Source organism: Dipodomys ordii, unplaced genomic scaffold (genome assembly GCF_000151885.1).
Source record: "Dipodomys ordii isolate 6190 unplaced genomic scaffold, Dord_2.0 Scaffold44, whole genome shotgun sequence".
NCBI classification, from domain to species: Eukaryota; Metazoa; Chordata; class Mammalia; order Rodentia; family Heteromyidae; genus Dipodomys; species Dipodomys ordii.
The window spans coordinates 2,751,657-2,772,753 of NW_012267260.1; the positions used below are offsets into that span (position 1 = coordinate 2,751,657).

The 21,097-nt window shown below is 55.2% G+C and overlaps 1 protein-coding gene across 2 annotated transcripts in view; it reads left to right on the forward strand.

The window, feature by feature from the left end:
• The window catches only part of Elovl5 (ELOVL fatty acid elongase 5), a 47,412-nt gene extending 28,959 nt beyond the window's left edge, over positions 1-18,453 (forward strand). The window contains exons 2-8 of one of the 2 annotated variants that reach the window (XM_013019204.1): positions 231-296; positions 2,031-2,218; positions 12,577-12,654; positions 13,279-13,450; positions 14,660-14,784; positions 15,653-15,787; positions 16,942-17,170. In XM_013019204.1, the coding sequence (XP_012874658.1) occupies positions 231-296; positions 2,031-2,218; positions 12,577-12,654; positions 13,279-13,450; positions 14,660-14,784; positions 15,653-15,787; positions 16,942-17,085 (908 nt within the window). In that variant the 3' untranslated portion in view covers positions 17,086-17,170. Of the gene's footprint in view, positions 1-230; positions 297-2,030; positions 2,219-12,576; positions 12,655-13,278; positions 13,451-14,659; positions 14,785-15,652; positions 15,788-16,941 lie in introns of those variants that run through there. The other variant, XM_013019205.1, reaches the window with a different exon arrangement.
• The last annotated feature ends 2,644 nt before the right edge of the window (positions 18,454-21,097 follow it).

The window sequence follows — 21,097 nt, forward strand, 5'->3', positions numbered from 1 at the left end:
TGGGTCTGAGACATTCTGTGCTGTCCCCCGGCCCAGCCTTTTTCTCCTCAAGTTAGAATTAGTCCATCGGAATTAACCTTGGGGGAATTAACTTTGGTTTCATGTGAGGAATTTAACCTTGTCCGCTGCATATTCTTGGAAAACAATTTGTTCTTGTTCTTTAATGGGAAAATGCTATATAAAAAGCATTTTGAGGAGGGACTAATCAATGTCTTTTCTTTTCTTAATAGGTTTGAAAATGGAAAATTTTGATGCGTCACTGAGCACCTATTTCAGGGCATGGCTGGGTCCCCGAGGTAAGGTGATATTGGCTTTGCCCCTGCCATCCTGCCCCACCACTTACAAATATTGCCTGAAGAGGTTCTAGAAACTACGTAGGTAACAGAGCGTGGCCAGGTGCTCTGCCATCCATGCCCAGCCCTGGCTCCTGGCGCTCAAGACAGCTGCTGTGGCCATGGGCTCTGACCCTGGGCCTTCCCACGAGGTCATACCCATGCCCTGGGGTAGTGTCGGGGATCCATGTCTGCCCCGAGCTCCTGGTATTCTTAATCTTTTAGAAAGTGCATCAGGGGCTGGGAAGGTGGCTCAGTGGTAGAGCGCTTGCCTTGCATGCCTGAGGCCCTGGGTTCGATTCCTCAGCACCACATAAGCAGAAAAGAAAAAAGGCCGGAAGTGGCGCTGTGGCTCAAGTGGTAGAGCGCTAGCCTTGAGCTGAAGAGCTGAGGGACAGCGCCCAGGCCCAGAGTTCAGGCCCACAACCGGACCCAAAAAAAAAAAAAGAAAGAAAGTGCATTAGGCCCATGTCCTCTTCAAGCTCATAGAAAGTGTGTTTGAGTTCATTGTGAGAATCAAATGCTTGAGGAAAACCAACTTGGAGGCAAGGTTTCTTTTGGCTTGTGGTTTTGGAGGTGTCCGAGGCTCTAGTCCATGGTCCCTGGGCCCCTGGTTCCCCCAGCATCATGGTGGGCAGAGTGGGGCGGGGCAGAGTGGAGCTACTCACCTCCTGGTGGCCAGATCAGACCCAGCCATTTCCAGAGCTCTCCCTCTGAACCTGCTGCATGAGATACCAGGCTGCCTCAGGTAGCCCAGATACCAGCCAGGACAGGAAGGGGAGCCACAGGGGCGTTTAAACCGAGGCCGTCGCAAAAACAAACAAGAAAAGGAACTTGATCAGTGTAACGGGGTCAGCTGTGGTTAGAGAGGGCTGCAGGGCGCTGGTGCACCTTCTTTGAGGGCCGCTGGCACTCCCCCTGGGGTTGAAACACTCCGCCCTTTGACCTGGCTCAATGTGCCCAAGCCTTTGTACTGCAGGAACCTTGGCCAGTTCTGCCCTGTCTGTCAGCAGTGGGTGTCACCCAGACGCCCCACGGCTGGGGCAGGGCAACTTCAGAGTATGGCCGTTGAAAAAGCACATTTGTGTGGGGACGGTGCCCAGCTTTCAATATGAGCTTAGATCACAGGGTGACCAGGCACCACCACCAGCACGTCTCAGGGCTCGCTGTGTTTAACCTCAGCCCTCCTCCTGTGGACCCCACTGCCTTGGGAGTGGACACCACCTTTGTAGCCAGAGATGGGGTCGCTAAGCCGCACAGGTGCTGCGCAGGTACCACGTCTTGTGTGCGTACAGCTGCCCTGCCAGGCCAGGGGCTTCAGCACGTGTGTGTAATTCTGCACGTCCGACTAGGACACCAGTGGGGCTCTCTTCTGTTCTTTTTCTCAGGTTTTTTGGAAAGCCTATTTTGTGCTATTTTATTTAGCAAAGGCCATGAGTAATGGAGGTTGGAGCTTCACTCTGCACCATGCAGCAGGTGCTGAGCCTCCGGCCTGCTCCTCCTCCGCTCTGCCAACATCGGGACAGTGCGGGACGGGGCGGGTGCTTTGGGCCAGGGCCACCTACCCTTGCCTGGTACTGCGTACCAGCTGCGTACTGCAGCTGACAGACTTTGGTTGGAGTGTTGCAGAAAATGTGGTTGGTTTTGCTTCAGTCCTATTAGCCACTCACGAAAATTTTTTCTTCTGTTGCTTTGCAGACACCAGAGTGAAAGGCTGGTTCCTTCTGGACAGCTACATCCCCACGCTCGTCTGCTCTGTCATTTACTTACTGATGGTGTGGCTGGGACCAAAGTACATGAGGGACCGGCAGCCCTTCTCCTGCCGTGGTGTCCTGGTGCTGTACAACCTGGGCCTCACCCTGCTGTCTCTCTACATGTTCTACGAGGTAGGCGAGTGGCCTCCCTGCCTGCTGCCGCTGTCGGCACCGTTCTCGTGCAGGGAGCGCAGCCGGTGGGGGAGGGGACAGAAGGGCATCGGTTTTCCAAAACGCTGGAGGCTTTTGTATGCATCTTCTGGAGTATCTAGAACAGAAACCTTTGCTGTTGACTCGGGTTTGTGTTCCGTGTGATACAGTTAGAGTAAATAGCTCCAGAAGTATTTTCACGTGAGTAGTGCACAGAGTGGAAAAATAAACATACTGTGAAAACAGGCCTGCCGGTATCGCTAACACTTGATGAAAGTGAGTTTTCTTGTGGACATGGTTGGGAACTGGGTAGTATTCGGTGTGGTAGGTTCTGTGGCCAATTGTCCCTGTCCTGATCCTAATAACCTGTCAGCTTTCACAAATTGTTTTTTGTTTGTTTGTTTTGGGGGGGTCCGGTCATGGGGCCTGAACTCTGGGCCTGGGCGCTGTCCCTCAGCTCTTCAGCTCAAGGCTACCACTCTACCACTTGAGCCACAGCACCACTTCCGGCTTGTTTCTTTTTGCTTATGTGGTGCTGAGGAATCGAACCCAGGGCCTCAGGCATGCAAGGCAAGCGCTCTACCACTGAGCCACCTTCCCAGCCCTCACAAATTGTTTTTTAAAGGAGTAGATGGGAAGTCCCCTTCCCTCCCCCCCCTTAATTTTGTGTGCATGCGTGCATGTGCATACTGGGGTTTAAATTCAGAGCCTGTTTTTTTTCTTCTCTTTGTGTCAGTCCTGGAGCTTGAACTCGGGGCCTGAGCACACAAGCCTAGCACTCTTGTCACTTGAGCAGCAGCTATACTTTTGGTGTTTTGGTGTTTAGTTGTAGGTAAGAGTCTCACAAACTTGTTTACCCAAGTTGGCTTTGAACAATGATCCTCAGATTTCAACCTTCTGGGTAGCTGGGATTACAGGAGTGAGCCACTGGGTTCTGGCTCCCTGTAGATTTTGAGTGGTTTATGGGCGTTCAGGCACAGTTCTCTCACTTATAAGACAGCAGTGTTAGAAATGAGACTTGATGGCTCCAAACAGATATTACAGCCTAAATAAAAATGAAAAGCAATTAAAGTACCAATGGCTCAAAACTGTCACCCTAGCTACTCCAGAGGTTGAGATCTGAGGATCGAGGCTTGAAACCAGCCTGGGCAGGAAAGTCTGTGAGACTCTTGTTTCCAATAAGTAACAAAAAGCCAGCTGTGGGGCTGGGGAGGTGACTCAGTTGTAGAGAGCTTACCTCGCATGCATGAGGCCCTGGGTTTGATTCCGCAGCCCTACATAAGCAGAAAAAAGCCGGAAATGGCGCTGTGGCTCAAGTGGTAGGGAACTAGCCTTGAGCTGAAGAGCTGAGGGACAGCGCCCAGGCCCAGAGTTCAGGCCCCACGACCGACAAAATAAAATAAAGCCAGCTGTGAAGCTACAGCTCAAGTGGTAGAGCACTAGTCTCTACCACTTGAAAGGGCAGCTCCACCTAGGCCGAGAATCCACGCCTTAGGACTTAAGCTAAAAAAAGAAAAAAAATCAAAGTGATCTGGGGATCACATTATCAAGGGACAATAATGCGGTCTGTAAAGCCGCTAGGAGGAGCACCATGTGGATCCATTGTTAAGAGATGGATTCCGTTTTTCAGGTTTGCAATACTGACTTATTGGTCAATCTCTTGGGCAAAGAATTAAGCTGTTAATAAAACAAACACTCTGGCACTCCTCTTTAGGCCTCTACCTCAGTGGGTGGTAAAGAGGAGGAAAGGGAAGGGAGAGGGGGCAAATCGGAGTCATGGCTTCCGTGCAAGAAATACTTAATCCCTGTTGCGTTTCTGTGCCGCGTTCTAGAATGAAGGCAGCAGTGTACCTGGGCCCCGTGGGCACTGCGTAGAACGAAGGCAGGGAAGGAAGGGCATGGGTAAGACTGCGGGCCCCAGCACTGGGCTCAGCTCCCAGCCACTCCCGGGCTCCTCGGCCCGAGCTGCTCGCTCCCTGTGGTCCTAGATGAAGAGCTGTCTCTTCAGAGTGTGTAGAGCTTGCTATTGCATATCCCGTACTTACAGAGAAAAGTATTGAAGATGATGAATCCTAGAGGCCATGAGCGTTTGCCGTCGATCTGAGTTCATAACTCAAGCGGTTTTCCACAGGCCCTGCCCGGCGGAGGAGAGGGCTGTGTAGCTCTGCGCAGCCCTGGCCCTGGCGGCTAGGCCTCGGCTGCCGGTGGGGTAGCGCCTTGGTTGTGCTCTCCTACACGGTGCTTCCTGCCCATTGGGACACCACTGGGGCATGTCCTTTCTCAAGCTTAGAGTTTCATTTTAAATGTGCAGGTGTTTCTTTTGCTTAGCACCTCTGTTGCGTACTCAGACACAGAGGGCCTGATGTCTGACACAGCAGCATGAGCAGACTGATCAAGCAGCAGCCAAGCTGGCCTCTGACTCGAGCCCCCGCCGTCTGCGCGGCCGCCGCTCCTCATCCTCGCCGCTCCTCATCCTCGCATCTCTCCTGCTTGTGTACATAGTTGAGTCTTAAGGGATTTTCCAAGTCAACATCCACTGTTCTGTGGGTTCCTTCATTCTGGTGTAAATTCATAGCAGCCTGGGTTGATACTAGGAAAATTGGCAGTCACCTAGAGGAGACAGGGAGAGAGGGGTCTTGGGGGAAGGAACTAAGAAGTAAATGATTAAAGCCACTGGAACTTTGCAATCAGCAGACTGAGCTGGGCATGTGGCACACACTTGGAGACTGTGGCAGGAAGATCGGGCGTTCAAGGCCAGCACCCCACATCCACGGCTCCCACGTGGGGCTTGCCTCCGCCCTGTGCCTCTCACAGTGGGCCTGCATCTGGCCTGCTGACTCAGCCTGCCTGCTCCGTCCTGAGGGGACACATGCTGCCACGCTGCAGGACCGAACTGATTGCTAGGATTAGAGAGCATCCCTGTGGACGAGCCTCGGCCTCCACAGCTGCCGTGGCGGAGGGCAGGGCTGGCTGTGCACCCCAGGGTGCCGGCCCTGGGCTCTCCCACACACCCCTCCTTTGCTGGGCCCTGGTGCAGCCTCCTCTGGCAGCTCCCTTGCGTTCTGCTCAGTGAGGTCACCAGGGTGCTGGGGAGGCTGCGGCTCTGAGCTGTGACTCTGTTCAGCTCTGGGGCCTTCCATGTCCTGCTCGCTCCTTTCGCCCGCTCCTGCCCCTGCCATCCCACCCCACCCCCCACATCACCACTTCCCATTGTCACCACAGCGATTTTCCACCAAACATAGCTTGAGGGTTTAGGATCTGAAGAAAACAACCTGTTTGTCATTACTGCTTTTTTGTGTGGTGGCCAGTATGGCAGCGGGTGCTTTGCCCAGCCATGCCTCCAGCTCTTTCCTGCTCCGGTTATCGTGAGCAGGGGCGCCTGGACCACAGTCTGCCCTGCTTCCGCGCCTGCCACAGTGGCAGTCACAGCTCTCAGCACCCAGACTCTCCCGCCGAGCGGCAGTCACGGCTTTTCTGCCGGACCACAGTCCCCCGGTGCCACCCCCCAGTGCTGCAGGGGGCAGGTGCCTGTGCCTCTGTGCCCAGCTAAGTGCTGGGGAACGGGGGCCTTGAACGGTGCTGGTCCTGCTCTCAGCCCCCCAGCAGCTGGGACTACAAGTGTGAGCTATTCTCACCAGCCCAGAAATCCACCATTTTGTTTCATAGCAAAGACAAATCAGAGGTTACAAAAAGACCACTTTTTGAGCACTTGTGTGTATTTCTTCTCTTGCAGTTGGAACTGTATGCTGTGATGAACGTGAGAGCAATCCTTCAGACACTCAGAGCACTTAAAATTTTATAAACCCACTCTGTGATCTCTGCAGTTTTCACTTTTACACAGTAATTTTGGATTATCTATTTAAACTCAGAATCACCTCAAGATAATCTAACACGGGCTGGGAAGGTGGCTCAGTGGTAGAGCGCTTGCCTTGCATGCCTGAGGCCCTGGGTTCAATTCCTCAGCACCACATAAGCAAAAAATAAAAATAAAAAAGCCAGAAGTGGCGCTGTGGCTTAAGTGGTAGAGCGCTAGCCTTGAGCTGAAGAGCTGAGGGACAGCGCCCAGGCCCAGAGTTCAGGCCCCACGACTGGACCCAAAAAAAAAAAGATAATCTAACACGTTGGTATTTTGTTGGTGTGATTTAGCTCAGGGGTAGTGTGTGCTGATGTGTGAGCCTGGTTTGGCACCCAGCACTTACACAGTCATGTAAGAGCGCGCCAGGAAATGCAGGCCATGTGCAGCCCTTCCTCAGGAACGACTTCTTTCTAAAGTCTGCAGTTTTCATTCTGCATGTGTTATTTATACTTGCTACATGTAGATGCACATGACACTATGTAATGTGTTCTAAGATCTTGTGTATGTGTGTGCCAGTCCTGGGGCATGAACTCAGGGCCTGGGCACTGTGCCTCAGCATTTTTGCTCAAAGCTGGCACACTACCACTTGAGCCACAGCTGCACTTCTGGCTTTTTTTTCTGAAGTAGTTTATTGGAGTTAAGAGTCTCATAGACTTTCTTGCCCAGGCTGATTTCGAACCACAGTGGTCCTCCTCAGATCTCAGCTGCTAGAGTAGCTAGGATTGTAAGTGTGCCAGGTGCCTGTGGCTCACAGCTGTAATCCTCACTACTTAGGGTACTGAGATCTGAGGATCCCAGTTCGAAGCTAGCCCAAGCAGGAAAGGCTATGAGACTTTGATCTTCAGTTAACCATAAGAAAATGCGAAGTGGCACTGTGGTTTAAAGTGGTAGAGCACTAGCCTTGAGCATAAAAGCTCAGGGACAGTGCCCAGGCCCTGAGTTCAAGCCTCACGACAGACCAAAAAAAAATTGTTTACATGAATGGTGTATACTGTTTATGCTCTTTAAAGTATGTTTTCAGTCAACATTATGTATCGAGATGAGATTGTATCATTTTGTAGACTTATTCATATTACCTGTGCTAATATTTTAGTGTTACACCATTTTATTCCTGTTTCTTTAACCAAATGTGGGCTGTGTGGCTTCCATTTTAGCTGTGTTTCTTTGAACAGAAATGTGGGTTACTGTGTAGACACCTCTTCTGATTGATTGTTACTGCTTTGAGTGTTCTTGGACATATTTCCTGGGGCACAGGCGACCGTTTTGGGGAGACATTTCTTGTTTTTGAAGAATAATCTGTTGAGTCAGGTGCTAGTGGCTCACACTTGAAATCCTTGCTACCTAGGAGGCCGAATTTGAGAGTCACCAGAAAACCAGCAGTGGTGCTATGGCTCAAGTGGTAGAGCACCAGCCTTGAGTCAAAACCTCAAGAGAGAGCGCTCAGGCCCCTGAGGTCAAGCCCTACAACCGACTCAAAAATAAAAAAATCCAGGCTCACCAGGGCCAGGTCTTCTCCTTGTGGTGCTGACCTGTCCCTCCATGGGCAAGAGTATCAGGACTGGTTTGGGGGTGTCCCACCTGAGTGGATGTGGTGACACCACGGTTTTCAGAACAACAAACAAAAAATCGTTTTGAGAGGTAGGGAAACAAACAAGGCTCACCCTGTGGTAAGCATCTGTGGTGTGGGCCTTTTGGTGGCCTCCCGTGGCCTGAGGGTTTGCTATGGAGGAGTTGGTTCTACTACTCTTCACGTCATCATGACGTCATAACCAGAACTTAGAGATTTCAGAGACTGCTTTATTGAAAAGGTGAAAGAAATTGAGTGTTTGATGAGCTGGATGTTTTGCCTTGCATCGTGGGGTGCTAAGACAGCTCCCCAGACACCCAGTGGCCCTGGGGCCCCGGGTCAGAGTCCTGGATGGAACCACAGAGCAGTTGCTTTGAAGCTGGCTTCTTCTTCTTCCCCTTCAAGCTTTGCTAAAATAGATGTTATCATAGGAAAAACATTCAAACAACCTTTCAATTGATCGGTTTGACAACATATTATGTTTCCAAAAATACTTGAAAAAGTCCTTCTTGCTCTTTTGTTTTCTGTTTAGAGAGCTATAGAAGCATCTGGTGGGAAGACCTCGTTGTGGCCGAACAGCCCTGGTTGCTCATAGTGGTGTGCCCTTCCCCCGCTGAGCCCCTGCTCAGAGAGAGCTCCTGGCCTGCCTGTGGGGGGAGGGAGGAAAGGCTTTGCCAGCGGGTCTGCTCCACAGCCTGTTGCCACCCTCCCCACCAACACAGGCCGGGGCTGACCTTGCAGTCCGGACCCTGGGTGTGAGCTGCTGAGGCCCAAGATGTCTCCTCTGGGAAGCTCCCTTCCACCCTTGTTCTGGGCCTTCAGGAACAGGAAGCACAGGGGTCGGACATTTGACTAGAATCCTGGCTCTGTGCGTCCTCGCTGGACGGTCAGGGCTGTGGCAGCACCTTCCTCCAGAGAGGCTCCAGGAAGCCTGCGGCTGGCACCTCCGCGTGGGAGGGCTGGCCTGGGCACAGGATGCCAGGCGGCCCTGGAGCCTGGCCTGAGGCCTTCTCAAGTCTTCCGACCGGTTCTGTTCTTATGGCTTCACCATAGCGAATGGTCTGCAGGGCGGCAGGTGCAGCTACCTCCAAGACCTCCTCGTGCTCCGGGCATCTGAAGCCACATGCTGTAGCCTGGCTGTGGTTCACAGTGGTGCTGAAACGGAGGAAATGAATGGCTGCTTTTAACTTTGCAGCCGTTGCTGGTGAACTTCTAAAGTAGCCATCTGCTGAGGATAAAGCGACCACTAGCGATCTACTTCCTGCGCTGTCTTCACGTGCAGAGCGCCCTGCGGTGGTCTTGCTAGCCGTGGTGGGGACAGGACAGACAGGCATGGTGTCTGTCAGCTGCCCAAGTTGGTGTGGCTGTGCAGCCCGCAGATGATGTTAGAAGTGACCCCCTGGCCCTGGGGGAGGCGGGCCACATGGGGTCACCCTCACCACTTCCCCTCCCCCGTTCCTTATTCACCACAGAGCTGTGCCACACGGAAAACTGGAGTCACTGGAAGGGTGTCCAGTGACTCAGCACCTGAGATCTGAAGGCAGCCCAGGCACAGAAGTCTGTCAGACCCCACCAACCAAAATAACCAGCCAAACGCCAGGCTGGAGGTGTGGCTCAAGTGACAGAGCGCCAGGCAGGCAAACGTGAGACCCTAAATTCAAACATCAGGGCCAGAAGGGAAAATAATCTACCCATGGAAAGAAGCCAGGCCGCAAGAAATAGCAGCCCTGCGCACATGAGCACGGGGTGTGGCTCAGCGATCGAGCGCTCGCCTCGCATGCAGGAAGCCCTGGGTTCGATTCCTCAGTACCACATACACAGAAGAAGCCCCAAGTGGCGCTGTGGCTCAAGTGGTAGAGCGCTCACCTTGAGCTAAAGAGCTGAGGGACAGCGCCCAGGCCCAGAGTTCAAGCCCCATGACTGATAAAAGCAGAAGAAAAGAAAGTGCCTCTCCTCCTGTGGTACCGTTGAATTCGAGCGTGAGAGTGCCCCTTGCCTGTCACTGCACCTCTGCTTAGAGAGTGATACCACCCAGCTCACCAGCTGCTTTGAGAGCCGCCGGCGCTTGAGACGTAGCGGCCTTGGCGCACCTGGGCGACACCTGGGCGGGGCTGAGGGCGGCCGGTAAGGACCGCGGCGGTGTTTCTCTGTCCAGGCTTTGTTTCGGGTGACCTCGTTTGCTAAGACACTTAGGTAGTATTCCAGAAAGTGCCACACTAGAGGTTGGAGCTCACTTGTGGTTAAATCTGATGCGAGGTGGGAAAAGTCTGCCCTCCCTGTTGAAGATGACTTACTGTGAATGACGTCACCGGGCCTGGCAGGGAGCTCACCTGCCTGGGCACAAGGCGCTGTTGCTCATTGGGTCTCCTCCTAGAGAGGGACGCAGGCTGTGGCGGCTGGCACAGGCCGGCCTGCGCTCACTGAGGCTGGCTCTGCTCAGGAGGGAGCTTGCACATACGGTTTTGCAGGGCGCTGCTTGTCTCTCACTCCCTGGGGAAAGCCTTGTAAGTATGGCTCCGGGGAGTGCGTGGCCTTCAGAGCATGCAGGTTGCGAAGGTGGTGAGCTGTGCGTATGAGTTGCTCCTGCTGCGGCAGTGCTGCCTCCTGAACTGATTGTCAGGAGCCCAGGGAGGGTACTGCTGTGCCCCCTACCCCCCCCCAGCTCACTGCACAGTGGGCTCACAACTCCCCCGCCCGCCCCCCCGGGGGTCTGCTGGTGACTGGTGTGTTCTCCCTTCAGGCGCTCCTGTGGGCTGGACAAAGAGTTTGCCTTCTCATGAGCAGAATTCAGATGCCCCTCGTTAACTTCAAGCCTCATTGAAGTATCTTCTGGTATTCTGATTTGTTCATTTGCAAAGCAAACATGAAATGTTCTTTTGTCTTTTCTGCAGATGAAACATTTGGCCTACATTTGGGAGCAATAAACCCAGTGCCTTGAACTTCTTTGTTTCAGACTTCCTGGTGGGGGGGAGCTGGGAAGGTGGCTCGGTGGTAGAGTGCTTGCCTTGCATGCATGAGGCCCTGGGTTCGATTCCTCAGCACCACATAAGCAGAAAAGGCCGGAAGTGGTGCTGTGGCTCAAGTGGTAGAGTGCTAGCCTTGAGCTGAAGAGCTGAGGGACAGCGCCCAGGCCCAGAGTTCAGGCCCCACGACCGACAAAAAAAGAAAAAAGAAAACAGACTTCCTGTGTGAAAGTCCCTTTCCGAGTCTCGTCAGGCTGGAGTGCGTTCACCATAGGGCAGTCATTCGTCACAGGACAGGTACGGTCACCGTAGGGCAGGTGTGTTCACGTAGGACAGGTGTGTTTGCCTGGGCTAGAGGGCAGCTAGGAGCAGATGGGGTGGGGTGGCAGGTGGAGGGGAGCAGGTGCGGGCTGCGGACTCCAGGGAGCACCCCTTCAAACAGTGGTGCACTCGGTGCCCTTCACCCCAAGCCCCCCCAACCCGGCCCCTCCCCAGTCACCGGTGTGGCACATTTATTAGAGTCCACGTGAGAGTGAAAACGTGGTATTTGTCTTTGGAGCCTGACGCATCTCACTCAACATGCTGAACTGAAAATGATCCCATTCTTGTTTATGGCTGAGTGTGTTCCACATCCACACCTCAGTTGCTGGGCATCCTGGCTGCTTTCCCAGCGTGGCCCTAAATCACGGGTATGCAGCTATGTCTCGTAGGTGGATTCTGATGCGTGTCTGAGCGTGGCACGGCGGGCCCGTAAGGTGTCTGGCTTTTGTTGTGACTTCCGCAGCCGCTGCCCTGGCTCCCTTCCCACAATGGTGGAAAGGCTGCTTCCGTCTCACGCCCCGGAGCACGCCGCCGCTTCCCCAAGCGCAGCAACCCCTGTCCCCAGGCAGGTCACACGAGTTAAGAGGTTTCTGAAGAGCCTGTGTGCTGGTTAGGGCAGGACCCAGCATGGGTGAGCCTTCAGCGCTCGCAGGCAGACCTGCTGTGCAGCCAGGGCGAGAAGACCACAGCGTCACTCACAAGGGTTTTCACTCACCAGTTGCAGGCTTCCCACCCGGAAATTCTGGTCCTCAGCATCCGGGCCTGGCCCCCTCGGCCCCAGGGTTTGGGGTCCTGAGGAGTTAGGGTGTTGATGACATTGTGTGTGATGGCGTGGGACGGGGCCACACTGGAGAGCCGAGGCCGGTGCCTCCGCCGGCCCAGGCCGTCAGCGGAGACACTGCAGATGGTGCTGGGCTTTGGAAGGAGGCGACAGGCAGTGAGCGACAGTTTCAGAACCGAGCAGCGTGTCTCAGGCGCCACGAGCCCCGCGCGGTGCCAGCCTGCGCCCGTGCTGTGGTTCTCCCTGGGACCCGCAGCCTCCCCGTTCCCTGGGTCTGGCGCATGTGTGGGGAAGATGGCAGGAGTAATGAGGAAGGAGGAGGGGCAGCACCGCCCCCAGGCCCCGGCAGTGTTTCCACATGTGGTTGTAGGGATGACCTCTGGGGTGGGAAACGTCCCTACCCACAGCCACAGCCCACCCGTCTGAAGAACTCGTGGGAGACGAGGCAGAGTATTAAGGCTGTCTGGTGGAACACAGTTCAAGACTGAATAGCAACCTGTCATTGGATTGATTTGGACACTTGGGCAGGACCTCAGGCATGATGGACCACACATTGTCCCGAGAGGGCACTGGAGGTGACTCGCTGACCCCCACTGAGTCTGCTGCCCCTTCTGGAACTAGAGGCCGCGCATTTCAGACTTCCTCTGGAGCTGGGCGCCAAGGCCAAGGCCAGGGGATCCTGAGTCCAGGCCTCCAAAAACCAGTGACGATACCATCAGCACACAGCTTTGTTCACAGCCGGGGACAGCGAGGCCTGGCCAGCAGGGGCCCACGGGGCTCTCGTGGTGACACATGCTCTCTCTCTCTCTCTCTCTCTCTCTCTCTTTCTCCCTCCCCCTCTCCCTCCCTCAGTTAGTGACAGGAGTGTGGGAAGGAAGATACAACTTCTTCTGCCAAGGCACCCGCAGTGCGGGTGAATCCGACATGAAGGTAGGTCTCCTCCTTAAAAGGTGTCCATTGGAGTGGGGGTGGGTTTTGATTTTTGGTTTTAGAAAAGAAATTACATAAAAGACAATAGACCATAACCTCTCCACCCAGCTAGTCCCTGACAGATTCTATCTATATTCATAAGATAGGAAAATATTATATGAGTATGAAAGAGGAAACAGGCTTCCCACTCTGGGAAGCCAGGAGCCAGTAGCTCACGTCTGTCATCCTAGCTAGTCAGGAGGCTGAGATCTGAGGATCACAGTTCAAAGCCAGCCCAGGCAGGAACACCTGTGAGACTCTTACTTCCAATGTACCACCAGAAAACTGGAAGTGGTGCTGTGGTTCAAGTAGCAGAGCACTTGCCTTGAGCTGAAGAGCTCAGAGACAGCACCCAGGCCCAGAGTTCAAGCCCCATGAAAATAATAATAATTCCAGGGAATGTATTTATATAAATAAGACCATAAGAGCTTAAAGCGCTCGTGCACATGCCCCGGGAATGGTTGTGTTAGAGGTGGAATCTGACCCCTGCTGAGAGGCCGGGGGTTCGGTTCACTGAGGGGGGCCTTGAGCTTGTCCGGGTTGGTGCTGGACTCTGGCTGTCCTCTGACCCCGCCTGTGCTCTAGATCATCCGCGTGCTCTGGTGGTACTACTTCTCCAAGCTCATAGAGTTCATGGACACCTTCTTCTTCATCCTGCGCAAGAACAACCACCAGATCACCGTGCTGCACGTCTACCACCACGCCTCCATGCTCAACATCTGGTGGTTCGTGATGAACTGGGTCCCCTGTGGTCACTGTAAGTGTCGCTGTGGGCGGGGGGTGGGCACAAGGCTCTCCCAAAAGGTGCTGTTTCTGTGGACTTGCAGGTCGAGCCCCATTTGCTTTGGTGGTACTGGTGTGGCCAGTGCCCAGCCTGATGGGGCCCATACTGACTGAGAAGTAGGGGCAGTGGCGCGCCAGGCGGCAGGCGTGGCTAGGGGTGAGGTGGTTCTAGCGGCACGTGCTGACCAGTCCTGCTGCTCCTCGCCCAGGTGGCATGAGATACAACGAGGATCATGATGCGCTCACATCTCCTGGGTCAGGTCTGACGTTTGCATATCTTATGGCTCAGAGTCTGATCGCTTTAGGTTCAGATCGAGGTTTGAGCCGTGTCTCCACACTGAACAGTCCACTGAGAACCTTGGCTGTTTTCTTCCTGGGATGACTGATTTCACTCAGTCTGCCCAGGTCCACAGCCATGAGACGGTAGGGGAAAGTCCATCGGGTGGGGGGGGGGTGGAGACCCTGGGGCGGTGGGTCTCCCTCCCCCCATGCCCTGCACGCGCCCCCCCCCGCATGCACCCCCTCCCCGCACGTGTCCCCCCAGTTCCCTCACTGGTCATGGCTGTGACTGCCCTGGCCAGAAGGAGGAGGCTCAGTCCGTGAGTAGCCAAGACGTGTTCAGGGCCACTGGCAGCAATAGCAACTCCTCCTATAGCCTGTGTGTGAGCTGCATTCAGAAAGGCCAGCAGCCTGGCGGCTGTGTTTACTGGGGAGGGCAGAGAAGCGGAGCAAAGCAAGAGGTCCTCCTGAAATACGTCACGGAGAGGTGGGCCGGACTCTGGGCTCTGTGATTAATAAAAGCCATGGTGTCAGTACTGCAGCTAGAGAGCACCAGAAGGCACCCTCCCAGTGTCCACACCGCACCCGCTGCGGGAGCCAGGCGCCAGCTCCCAGCCCATCGCTGATGGCCGCCCCTGCCTTCAGACCAGCACCTCTGCCTCCCCCTCCCCCCCCCCGCCGCCGCCTTCAGACTAGCACATCCGGCAGCTGGGCGTGGAAGGCAAAGCCCTGGCTTGGGAGGTGGGACAGTCTGGGAGCCAAGGCCGCGGGTGCTGGAGTGGCCTGGTGAAGTGGTCTTTAGACAGCCACGCAGCGCACGCAGCAGGCAGGTTTGCATCGCTCTGGATTATCCCTCGCAGCAAATGCTAACACGTCTTCCTCCCACGTCCTCTCCGTTGCCCAGCTTACTTCGGTGCCACGCTTAACAGCTTCATCCACGTGCTCATGTACTCGTACTACGGCCTGTCCTCCGTGCCCTCCATGCGCCCGTACCTCTGGTGGAAGAAGTACATCACGCAGGGGCAGCTGGTGAGTGTCGGGGCTCCCGCCTCGGTGGGCCTGTGTCCCCCGCATCCGCCCCGCGGGCGCCGCGAGCGGCTGGCAGGGGCAGCTGGTGAGTGTCGGGGGCTCCCGCCTCGGTGGGGCCTGCGTCCCCCGCATCCGCCCCGCGGGCGCCGCGAGCGGCTGGCAGCGGGCAGCCATCAGTGGGGGCTGTGCCTTGGGGTTGGCCTGGCGTCCCGGGCTTGGCTCCGAGCATGTCCACACACAGCACCTGAGTGTGCTGAGCCCGGATCCACACCCCTGTGTGTGCGCGCGTGCTCTGGCCATGAGTCCAGGATCCAGTGGGAGGCCGTGTCCCCAGCAGTGTTGGTGAGCGGCCGAGGCTGGTGAGGGTGCTGGCTGAGCCGTGCCGGCAGCCCTGCCCCCCGTGGCTGGAGCACCTGCTGGTGAGCAGAGCTTGGCCGAGGTCTGCCGAGCCGGGCACAGGCCAGCCAGTGCCGGCGCTGGGGTCCATCCCTCTTGTCGCCTCAGTGTCGGTAGACCTCAGGCTCCCGGGCTGTGACTGTAACAACAGCCATGGACATTGAGCCAGTGTCCGCACTTGGCGGAGCAAGGGTTTTGCGTGGGTGGTTCAGGAACCTGATTTCACACGCAGGTGGAACCTTGAGAAACAGCCCCCAGCCGGCTGCTGGGGTGTGGCCAGAGGTCCTCCCCCCCCCCCCCCCCCCCCCCCCCCCGCCACACGGGCAGTCCTTCCTGGTCAGTACTTGAAAATTACACTGCGAAAGCCTTCCACGTGAGGGTCGTGTCATTATCGCATCCAGAACAGAGCCGCGCTCCTTCCCTCCAGCGCTGACGCGGAGCTGAGCTGGGCTGCTGTGTTCCGCCTCTCCAGGTGCAGTTTGTGCTGACCATCATCCAGACGAGCTGTGGGGTGCTGTGGCGGTGCTCCTTCCCGCTTGGCTGGCTCTACTTCCAGATCGGGTACATGATCTCCCTGATCGCGCTCTTCACCAACTTCTACATCCAGGTAAACCACGCCCTTCTCTCTGCCCTGCACATGGCTCAATTGTGACTTCGTCCTGTTCTCTCTCGCGTGCCTCGCGGCTCTGGCTGTGGAGATGGGCGCGTGCACACGGGCCGCACGCGTGCGGGTGTGCGCAGAGGCCTGTCCACCTGAGGGTTGTGCCTGTGGCCCTGCGGGCGGCAGCGCCGTGTTGGCTGGCTGCCCGCGGTGTGGGAGACACAGGAGACTGGGTCCCGGGGGCGCCCCGTGTGCCCCTCGGCATCTTTTTTTTTTTTTCTGCCAGTCTTGGGGATTGAACTGAGCATTGTCTCTGAGCTTCTTTTGCTCTAGACAAGCACTCTACCACTTGAACCACAGCTTTCTTGAGTAGCTTATTGGAGGGAAGAGTCTCATGGACTTTGCTGTCCTGGCTGGCTTCAAACCGCTATCCTCAGATCTCAGCCTCCTGAGTAGCTGGGGTTGCAGGCGTGAGCCACTGGCGCCCGGCGTCACATTTGTATTCTGTGGGACTCACAAGCAGCCAGCCCACAAGGCCCTGTCCCCCGCCACGTGGGCAGAGCAGAGCGGACAGATGGGAATGTTCCTGGAGTGTTTGTAGTGGTCAGCTTGGCACGGCCCCTGTGGTAACGGAGAACTTAGGCTGCTGAAGCGAGTGCGCAAAGCCAGACACTCCTTGGCCCTGGAGCCCTGCTGCTGTTCTGTTTTTTTGTTTTGGTTTTTTTGGGTCCGGTCGTGGGGCTTGAACTCTGGGCCTGGGCGCTGTCCCTCAGCTCTTCAGTTCAAGGCTAGCGCTCTACCACTTGAGCCACAACGCCACTTCCAGCTTTTTTCTTTTTGCTTATGTGATGCTGAGGAATCGAACCCAGGGCTTCAGGCATGCAAGGCAAGCGCTCTACCACTGAGCCACCTTCCCAGCCCCTGCTGTTTTGTTTTTGTTGGTTGTGGGGCTTGAGCGCTGGGCCTGGGTGCTGTCCCTCAGCTCTTCAGCTCAGGTGAGCACTGCTGCTTGAGCCACAGTTCGGCTTCCCCAGCTTCTTGATAATCATGGATCTAAAAGGGTAGGTCTGGCTAGGGCTGTGCTCACCGTTCAGTGCTCCGGTCCTCTGGGGGACGGGTGGCTGGAGCCCCTGTGGTTCACCTGTCCTTATGCATTTCAGACTTACAACAAGAAGGGGGCCTCTCGGAGGAAAGACTACCTGAAAGACCACCAGAACGGGTCCGTGACTGCTGTGAACGGGCACGCCAGCAGCTTCTCCCCCCTGGACGGCAGTGCCAAGCCCCGGAAGCTGCGGAAGGATTGAAACGGCCACGCCCACAGCCAGACACACGTGTGACTGTAAGCACAGTAGAGTCGCGCCCTGACACCCGCCGACAGCGACAGCCACTGCGACTTGGGCCTGCAGTAGTCGATTCGTGTAGGACCCTTTTCATCCATTCCAAACCCCTAGAGTTCCTCCGCAGATTACACAAGTAGGCATCAGATCCCGCACATTTCCAGGACCTCACTGACCCCGCCCGCCTGCCCGCCCGCCGCGCTAGACTGTGGAAGGGAATTACTGTAGTGTGTGACACTGCTGTTGCCTTATTAGTTATAACATGATAGGTGCTGAATTGTGGTTCACAATTTAAAAACACTGTAATCCAAACTTTTTTTTTAAACTGTTGATCATGCATGTGATTGTAAATGTAAATTTGTATAATGTCCTTACAGTAGAGAAACACACATGCCTTACAATTTAAAAAGCAGGGCCCAAAGCTTACTAGTTCCAATTAGGATAGGTTTCAAGTTTGTATTCATTTGTAATAGCTCTGTTCAGAAAAAAAGAAATCACCGACCGTGAGGGGAGGAAGCCGGTGTGCGCCAGCAGCTCTGGTTTCTTGAGGGTGCGTCATCAGGAACGGCGCCTTCAGTTCTGTGATCCGAGCTTTCAGCCAAGCAGGCTCAACCTTGGTGGAACAGTTGGTTTAACTTTTTAACAGATGTTATTTTTTTATTTTGAGTGCCACTATTGATAATGCAAGAGAGCGGGGGAGGGGCGCTGCGGAGCAGTCTTGATGAACCTTAAATATAGAGTCTCTGTCCTCAAGATTCTGGAACGCGTGTAGGGCAAGCAGGCCATTTTTAATTTCTGAAGCACTGAGTGTTTTTAATGCAGGGAACAAAAAGCCGCGTTTGCTTTGCAGTGCAGGAGAGGAGGTGACCTTCCCAGGACCAGGGCGCATTTCTGGTTTGGCAGACGCCGCAGGTGAGCGGAGGGAGCTGAAGGCCAGACTCCACATCTGCAATCGTGTCTGTACCGGTCTGACCCAAACTGCCTTTGAAATGTGCCTGGTCCCCTAAAAATTGATTAATAAGAGAGGGAAAAGAACCTTTAAAAACATGGGGTAAAATTAAGCAGATAGGAACAGCATACGCACAGCTGATTGGACAGCGATTTCTTGTTGAGCATAAATCTGCCATCTCCGCCACTTCTTCCGCTTACGATCTGAAGATTCATGGGACCACTTGTTCAAACATTGTGACCGCTGGTCATAAAGCCCATTGTGTGCGCTGTTAACGTGCTGACCGCCCCGTCCCTTCTGCATTGGAAACAGCTCATTGAACCACTTGCGACGCATAGAGATGGTCGTTGACAACATATAAACTGACTGTGGGTTTGATGTTGATGGGACTGTGAGTTTACGTGCTTTCATTTTGCACATTGCTGCCCGGGGAGCTGCGGCTCGGTGAGTGGGAGGTTCCATCTGCCAGAGCGCGTCCCGTTGTCCAGTTGTGAGTGTGGCTTCAGTCGTGGGCATTCAGCTTGCGATGTCTTTGCCCCGGTGCAGGGACTCCAACGCCCACTGGTGTGCTGCGAAGTGTGCTAGCTCGTCTGGAGACACACACTGTTACGTGATGTCTGAACGTTAATCATTAAAACACTTTTGATTACCAGTGCTTGTGCTGGACGTCGTTGATGAGCTGCCAGCGCCGAAGGGCAGGAGGATGGGAGGTCCGGCCCGTCAGTCCCTAAGGCCCCTTCCATCCCAGCACTTCAGGCTTCCGGCCCAGGTCCCAGCCCAGAGAGCTCTCCTCCTCCCTCCTGAGGGTCCCCACCACAGGCTGTGCCTTTCCTGGGTCTAGACTTCACACCTGCACGTTTTCCTGTAAGGGGCCAGATGGGAACCCGTGGGGGCTTGGTGAGCCTTGTGCCCTCCAGTGAAAGCAGTCAGCCATGCCGCTGGGCAGTACGCAGACGGTGGCGTCTGCGTAGGCCAGGACGAAGGCCTGTGGCCCCAGGTTGCCAACCTCTGCTCGGAGGAGGAGCCCCTCCCAGCTCCCAGAGCTCCAGCTCTTCTGTGTGAGACCCTGGACCCCCGCTTCCCCTGTCCAATGGAACCCGCCGCCAGCGCCTGCCTGCAGAGGGCGGGCAGCTTCCCCCCTCCCCCTCCCCAGTGGCCACCCACCCAGCCCTCACATGGTTGGGGGTATCTTCCGGTTTGCAAACAGCACCTTAAATGTCACCCAAAACTGCACCTGTATGTTGCTAGAACAGGCACAAGAAAGTCGTTTTCACTTCCCTGACTTCCCTGTAAGTCCACAGAAGATGGAAAAAGAGTAAGAATTCAGAGCAACAGGAGAGAAATCGCCTCTCTCCCCCACTGGAGCGAGTGGGCAGCAGGGCCGCGCTGTCCCTGCACTGGCCCGTGTGCTCTCCCTCCTGGGCAGCAGCCTGGCCGGGGAGAGTCGCGTGGGATGCGTGGTTTGGGGGGCACACGTGGCTGCTGGATTTTGGTCTTGAGCTGAGTGTGTAGCTCAGTGCTGGAGCTCTTGCCTGGCGTGTAAGAGGTGCCGAGTTTGATTCTCCGCAGGGAAGAAGAGCACGCAATCTCGTTCAGCTCTAAGCTGCTGCCCTTGAATTTCCCCAGCTGGCGCTCTAGCAAGCCTGTCCTCACGGGAGGGAGTCATCTGGTTTGGTGCTCTGAACCAGACTTGGAGTCCAAGTGTTCACCAACCGTCCGCAGCCCTGACGTTCCTGGTCCTGAACCGTTCAGTCCACCATTCTGGAGCTCCTGGGATCTGCTGCCCTTTGGAAAGGGTGGCCTTCGGTTCAGTTTTCCCCAGGGTTCTGGCTGCAGTGCCAGGGCCCCACAGCTTGTTTCAGAGCCCGAGGTGGCTTCCCAGGGGACTGATGCCTGCCTCCCCAAGGCTCACGCTTCCAGTCCCAACCAGATCGTTCTCTTCTGATCCGGAGAAGATTGTTCTCCACGGGGAATTAGGAGCATTGCACCACCACCCACTGCGCTTGCTCCAACATGGGTCTAACACCCGTGTTCCTTGTCCTCATGAGTCTTGTGCATGGTGTATGAGTGAGTGGGTGTTGGAAGGACGCTTCCACAACAAGCCTAGTGTACTTCCATCACTCACGCCCTCCCCTGTGTCATTTCTCGGGTCTGTCTCCCATTTCCGAGGGGTTTGTGACTCCCGCCTGCAGGGGGCAGGTTTCCTGGCCGTGGGTACCGTGTCTCTGCTGCGTCTGGTCTGGACCTGGCTCCATGCAGGGCCTGCCAGGGGCCGCTGTGAAGAGATCGTGTGGTGGAAGATGTGTGGTGTTTTCCCAAGTTGCTAGTTAACAGGACGGAGGTGTATCCACACGGACTGATGCTACATCAGATTTCAAATTCTGTTGCTTAGCATGACTTGGTTTCATCCATCGTCCTTAGGCGAAGGTCAGTTAATACAAACATACAAGAAGGGAACTCAGATTTCTCACACACACAAAAATAGTGATTTACATATCTTGATTCTGTGGGTCACAAAATATTAAGAGAGTTTTCTATTAGAGTGCGTGGTCACTCTAAAGCCCCTGTACTTACACGTGATGCATCTGTAAGTGAAAGGTGTTTTGAGGAAGGATCTTCCTTCCTAACCTGGGCTGACCTTGAACTCAGAACCTTACTCACACCACCTGCATGCTGCTGTTACACACACACACACACACACACATGTGCCAGGCAGCAATTGTTTTTGCCTTCTCCCACCCCTGCTTCCCCAGTGCTGAGGGTTGACTGGGCCTGGTCTGGACCAGGCCAGTAAACAACCTACCACCTCAGGCACACTCCAGCACCTGGGTTTTGTGTTTGTTTTGAGCTAGTTTTCCTGGAGTTCCTGGGCTGGGTTCCTATCTTCTGGCCTCTGCCTCTCCCAAGATTACAACCATCCCCAGCCACTCCCAGCTACTGTTCAAATGAATAAAACTCTGAAGTGTTTAACTTGGTGCCTGGGGGGAAACAGCCTTTCTGGTCAATTACATTTGCATTTCCATGCCTTCC